This window comes from Littorina saxatilis, linkage group LG6 (genome assembly GCF_037325665.1).
Source record: "Littorina saxatilis isolate snail1 linkage group LG6, US_GU_Lsax_2.0, whole genome shotgun sequence".
In the NCBI taxonomy this organism is placed as follows: Eukaryota; Metazoa; Mollusca; class Gastropoda; order Littorinimorpha; family Littorinidae; genus Littorina; species Littorina saxatilis.
Window position 1 is genome coordinate 15,538,248 of NC_090250.1, and position 6,695 is coordinate 15,544,942.

General features: G+C 38.5%; 1 protein-coding gene across 1 annotated transcript in view; it reads right to left on the minus strand.

Annotated features, from left to right (window-relative positions):
• LOC138968599 (CD109 antigen-like) overlaps window positions 1–6,695 on the minus strand; it is a 47,818-nt gene that overhangs the window by 34,500 nt on the left and 6,623 nt on the right. Inside the window, exons 4-6 of the mRNA XM_070341193.1 lie at window positions 6,107–6,272; window positions 3,946–4,016; window positions 2,285–2,416 (exon numbers count right to left, since the gene is read on the minus strand). Coding sequence (XP_070197294.1) covers window positions 2,285–2,416; window positions 3,946–4,016; window positions 6,107–6,272 — 369 coding nt within the window. The remainder of the gene's footprint in view (window positions 1–2,284; window positions 2,417–3,945; window positions 4,017–6,106; window positions 6,273–6,695) is intronic.

Genomic DNA, 6,695 nt, shown 5'->3' on the forward strand with positions numbered 1-6,695 from the left:
ACACTGCCACAACAAAATGGACAAGATAAAGCAGCGGAGGTTGCATTTAAATCAAAGCGAAATCGATGCACTTTCAGAGGAGATACTCCCAATCTAAGTCTACTCAGAAGGTTTCTAGCTTTAATATGTTTCAAATCACTCAAATAGTTGGATAATGTTGGGGTTGATTTGAAGGTTCTGTACAGAGAGAAACGTTCACTTCCTTGTACATTTTCAAGCCAGGTTTTCTTATAGGATGAAATAAGTGTTTCTTTAAATGCTGTTAGGAACGCCCTCTCATCGCCAACACCTTGGTTTTCCCATACTTCATCAAAACCGTACATGTACAGAGTGTAACAGATCGAGGAGGCCCATGTTTTCTTATTTTGTTCATGGAGATATTTCAGCATTTTATACGCCTTGCTCGGAAGGCGATGATGTGGCATCCTCAATATACGTAGCCAAAAACGAATGCATTTAACAAAGCTGTTTATAAACAAGGGGTACCTTCCCGTTTCTCCATAGACCATAGCATTTGGTGTTCTCATACTCGTATTCAAAAAACGTTTAAGTGCGAATAAATGAACTCTCTCTGTAGGTGTATGGTCTGCTTCAACCCCCCCAAACTTCGGCGCCATATGACAGCATCGGTTTGATCTGTGCGTCGAAAAGCTTGAAAAAAATAGCTGGAGATCTGTCACCCAGTTGCCATGAACATTTTAGAATACCAATGACTCCCTTTTTCCCTTTTGCAGCAAAATCATTAAGAGTGTGAGAGAAGGACAGGCGTGTAGACAACCATACTCCTAAATACTTATACATGTTCAAAACGCTCATAGGATGTCCACCATACACCCATCTTTCTCGCAAGGCCAAGTGACCACCGTTCCGAAAAACAACAATATTAGATTTGTCTAAATTAACTTCAAGTCCAAGACGTCTAGACGAATCCCACAGAATGTTTAACTGATTCTGGAGCCCACATACAGAATCTGAAATAAGAATAATATCATCTGCAAACATCAGAATGAGTATTTCCAAAAAGTCTGGAATAAGTTGAATACCATGTTTTCCCTTCTGGACAATATCATTAGCTAGCTCATTAATTAGTAGAGAAAACAAAACTGGACTACAAGAGAGAGAGAGAGATAGAGAGAGAGAAAGAGAGATTGATTGATTTATTGATTGATGGATGGATGGATGGATGGATGGATGGATGGATGGACGGACGGATGGATGGATGGATGGATGGATGGATTGATTGATTGATTGATAATTAATACAAAAGTTAACTTGTCTCACAACCTGTTCTTACTACATCTAAAGTACAAAATATGATTATATACTTCAATTTCATCGTTATTACATATTAAATCTACATAACACAAACAGATAGACAAACACAAACACAACCAATACTGCTGCGTCGCCAGAAATAACGGTCAACAGGGGGTGTGACAAAAAGAAGAACAGGACCGGAGTGCTATGTAAATGATGAACAGTTCTTCCGAACCCACATACAAAATGTGACACTACCAGCCTGTTTCTGCGTTTTGAGCCAGAATGTTTTGTTTTTGGCAAAATATTGACGTTGCAGTTCCGGAGCAAACGATCCAAATTTCTTTGCGAGCTTCTTATGTATTTTTCCTATAATCTAACAATGCACAGCTAGAAAATATGGCCACGAACAAATTTACGGTACTTCGAAAAAAGAAGAATAACAACATGCTTGTCCAATACGACTTGTGTGCTGTACAATCTCCCTACCTACAAAGGAGACGAAAAGCAAACATCTTCATTTTCTCCCAGGGGAGAATTCGTTGTTCACGCTTTTTTTTCGTTTTATATTCAGTTGCTTCGCAGAAATAAAATGTCATTGCTTTTTCTTTCTTTCTTTATTTGGTGTTTAACGTCGTTTTCAACCATTCAAGGTTATATCGCGAAGGTCATTGCTTTTTCTCAACTTGTCAAGTCAGAACGAACGCAGAACAACAGAACTGGGAAATTACACTGATTGGAATACGAACAGATCTAGGATGACGATTGCTGAAATGAAGTCATGTGGTCACACCTACCTCAAGAAATAAGCGTCGCACTGAACCAGCGCCCCTCCATTACCAGTATAATGATGATATCATGATGGGAATACCGAGAACATGTGACTGATAAATCACGCACATAACGAATAGCAACTACAATACATTTTAGCAACATCAGCAAAGGACAACGAAAGAGAGAAGGAGAAAAAGAGAGATAGATAGACAGACAGACACACAGGGAAAGGGAGAGAGATGTACAATCTTACGTCAACAATGGCCCGAATCCACCATGTTCCCAGGGGAGGATCCTTGGACGTCATCATTTCTCCGTGCACAACCCCAGAGTCATCCCCACTGGTCAAGTTATGCCACTCGGCAACGTTGGTGTTGCTTGGGTCCTGTAAACCCATAGAAGAAGACACTGGCACTGATCTTTACACACCATTTTCTTCAAATTACCAGCGATGGAGAAATTAAGAATACTACAAAGATTGCTGTGTGATACCAGGTTTTTACAAGCTGAAAACAACAACGAACACGACACAATAAAAACACCCTTGGCCCCTGTTCAATCCCAGTCTACCGGAATGCATTCAGTAAAGTATTGACCTAATGTAAGAGGGAGGAAGACGAGGAAGAGAAAAAGGAAGCAAAAGAGAGAAGATGGACATTGTGAATGACGAGGAGAAATCAATGAAGAAAGAGGACAAAGTAGAAGGTGAAGAATGTACAAGTTGCAATCTTCACAAAAACATGTAAAATGGATTAAATGGATGTGTTATATATTAGCTTCATGTGCTTGTTTGTACTAGCTGAACATGAACACAAACGATAGAGACACCATTATGATGGAACATACATGCACTTTTTCATAAATAATCTAGTGTTACTGTTACACTCGACTACATTTATACAAGGAATAAAATATACCGAGCAACAAAAGAAACGCGAAAATATTCGTCATTGTTTGATTGACAGAATCTCCAACAATTATAGAGTTAGAATTATTAAACCACAAAAGTTTGATGAAGGCATGTTTGACCTTGCTTTTGTGTGATTATTTTGATGCTGTGACTGTTTTAACACACGGGACAAGCAGGTTTAACGTTAAACACATATTGCGCGCTCGCAGCACGAGCAAGTGGAGCAGGAGAAATCTCACGTGTGAGATGTGTTCACTGATGCATTAGCAACCAAAAGAGACCATGGCACGTTTGCTGCCAGTCTCACTTTTGAAACAGCCAGGATGCCAAGATTGACGCCAGGTCGATTTAAATATGGGGATGATCCATAAGCGCTGACATGTGCTTTAAACGTGCATATATGTCAATAGTCTATCACCTTCAGCAATGTTCTGTTGACATTGGAAGCACTGCAGTTATGCAACGCGGTGGATTTTTCGCATTACCCCAATAAGACAAGATCGCAATTTCCTGTCACAACGTCTTCGGGATCGATTCAATACAGCCACTGACACTACCAGGAACATCATTGGAAGCCACCAGTGTCCTATCAGTGGCCAGAGAGCGCGATAAAGACTGACTCAGCGAGACCTCCAAAACTTCGTTAACGTTAAACCTGCTTGTCCCGTGTGTTGAAACAGTCGCAGCATCAAAATAATCTCACAACAGCTAGTTCAAACATGCCTTCATCAAAATGTTGTGGTTTGATAATTCTAACTCTATAATTGTTCGAGATTTTGTCAATCAAACATTGCAGAATTGTTTCGCGTTTCTTTTGTTGCTCGGTATACACTTTTCTCCAACATTAGTGTATTGAATTTTTTTTTAAACACTATTATTTTCTCCAGTAAGCCACTTCAGCCTTTGTTCGTAGCCTGACATATTCATTAGAAAACGTTATTGAGGAGAAACAATTATTATAATGAACGCTAGGAGCTAGCTATCAAGGCCATGATTATACTTACGCGAATGGAAATGTCCACAAGTTTGTTTGACACGGTAAGATCAGACATCATGGCAAGAGCACGGAATTTGACTAAAAACAGAAAATGTAGATTCACCAACACTAGTTAATGGAATGTAGCTGCAACAAAAACTGCTTTCAACACACTGACACCGTAACATCAGACTATATATGGCGAGAGGACGGAATTTGACTAAAAGCGGGGAGAAAAAAAATCACCGACACAAGACTGTCTGATTTCGGATTTGATTTGATTTCATTTACTTTTCTTTACTGTATTATGCCAAGGCTGGGAAATTCGGGTCGCTTCCTCCCAGTGGAAATCCAGCAGCAACAAGAGTCGCGCTACCCAGGTGTGTGCGTGTTCAGGTGTAATTAGCCACCTGCACTTATGGCAGAATGACCGAGGTCTTTTAGGTGCCACTGTCGTGACACGGCGGTGGACATGGATACCGTCTATGAGTCTGCACATAAACTTGATCCGTTTCCGTCCCTGGGATGCAAGTCCAGTGCTCTACCAACTAAGCTCTCCGACCCCCAAAACCATGCAGTATTGGCTGCTTGACGTACTATGCTTCAAATTTTACAGAAAACGTTTAAAAAAGCTGTTGCTCACAGAGTATGTTAAAGCTTTTATTTCTATTTTGAAGTTGTCTGTGCACGTGACTATCTGTTTCAGATACTAAAGCTGATGCACAAAGCAGATGATGAAGAAGGAAAAAAAGCCATGTTATTGGTATCAGATACAAATTAATCGATTGAAAAGGAAATAGATTTTTAGCAAACTTTGTTAATTTTTTTATTTCCTTGCTGAAACACGTATTCGATATTAGGGAATTGCGTCCTTTATCTATCACAAATTTGGTGTGAGTCTGAGTTTGTTGCATAAATGATTTCATGTGAGCTTGCGAACATAAATAATTTGTTCTTAATGAGGGTGTCGATCGTTCACTTGTTATTGTCTTACATTAGACACATTATTGTGTCGGCTTCTTTTACTCATACGCTTTTTCCATCTCGCTTTTATTTCATCTTGAATAAAAACAATAGTAATACTTGTACATTCATATAGCGCTTCCCTCATAGCACGAGAAACTATGCGCACAGGTAAAACGGAATTTGCATGAAATTAAGTCTAAGAGGTGAGGAATGTTTGGAAACTATGTAAAGATTTTGTTTATAAGCAAATTTATTATGATATAATTTTGAGTGAAACATATATTATTTGGTTATTGGAATGAAAATTAAAAAAATGATCAAATTTATTTTATAAATGATTGTATTTTGATAACAAAAATGACCATTGAAAAATTTAAGTATAAAAAGAAGTTAGATTTGCGTATTTTATTAGAATTAGAGTTAAATATTAGAAATAAGTTTATCCTACATACGTGAGAGAGACACCCGTGAGATAATAATCGTTCAAATCACACGTGTCTATATCATGTAAATGAGGTCATGTCAAGCAAGTTTCCACAGCTTATGATGCTAAAGTCACCGAGACAAACGTCATTATAGAAACAAAAATTGCGCTCGCTAATGACCCTCGATGAATCTTTAGAACTAACACGTCACGCCACACATTCAGAGTGACGTTTCTTTGCTTTGACGTAATAGATTGCACGAGGCTTTAGAAGAGATCGAGGTTCCAAAACAAGCGTCTTCAATTTAGCTGCCTCGACTGCAAGACATTTTCAGTAAAATACACGTCAGTAAAGTATGTAGGATAAACAGATTACTACATGGCTTGCTGTGTCGTACCAGATTTACACTCGTTGCTTTTTCAAATAGTGAACAGCTCGCTTTCGCTCGCAGTTCAATATTTTAAAAAACAACTCGTGTAAATCTGGTACGACACAGCAAGCCATGTAGTATTCTCTATTTATGTTTTGTATAATATAAAGTTTATTATGTTATAAAGAAAAAGACCAAGGAAGAAGGATATGCTCCCCGCCTACATTATAAAAAAAAAAATTAGGCAAAAACATTAAAAAAAAATAAAAAAAATAAAAAAGGTTAAAGGGAGAAAGAAAAGGTCTATTATAGATAGATATACCCACACGCATGTAAAGTACACATGGGGAAAACAGTACACACAAATAACGGACACATATCTTTTTTTTCTTAATTCCGTCACACTTGTAATTGAATGTTGAACTCACCTTTCTGTCCAGGTGTATATACCGACTTGTCCGTTTGAATGAAGACTGTCAAGCGATCTTTGGTTCGTGTGTAGACAGCTTGAAAACCGTCAAACACTTTTCCTCCGAAGCCTCGAGCACGAATATACGAGGAGTAGGTATATCTGCTCGTGAAAGTTTCACTAACCTGAAATTAAACAATACCGTTCAGTGGTACAAGTTGGACGGATGCACACGATAGAGGTCGGAAAATGACAGACGAAATAACAGACTTTCATAATATTTCATTATAATTTTATATTTCTCTCTCTCTCTCTCTCTCTCTCTCTCTCTCTCTCTCTCTCTCTCTCTCTCTCTCTCTCTCTCTCTCTCTCTCTCTCTCTCTCTCTCTCTCTCTCTATCGCAACTATTGCCGTACATGAAGTTGGACAGTTTATAGAAAACCTTCAGAATAATAAATCCATGGGACCTGACAAAATCCCCCCGTCGTTGCTTAAATTAGCCCTACCGTACATAGTGGAATCCCTAATGTATGTGTATAATATTTGCATTGAAAAAATTATTTTTCCTGCTGCATTTAAAACGGCAAAGGTCGTTCCACTTCCTAAAA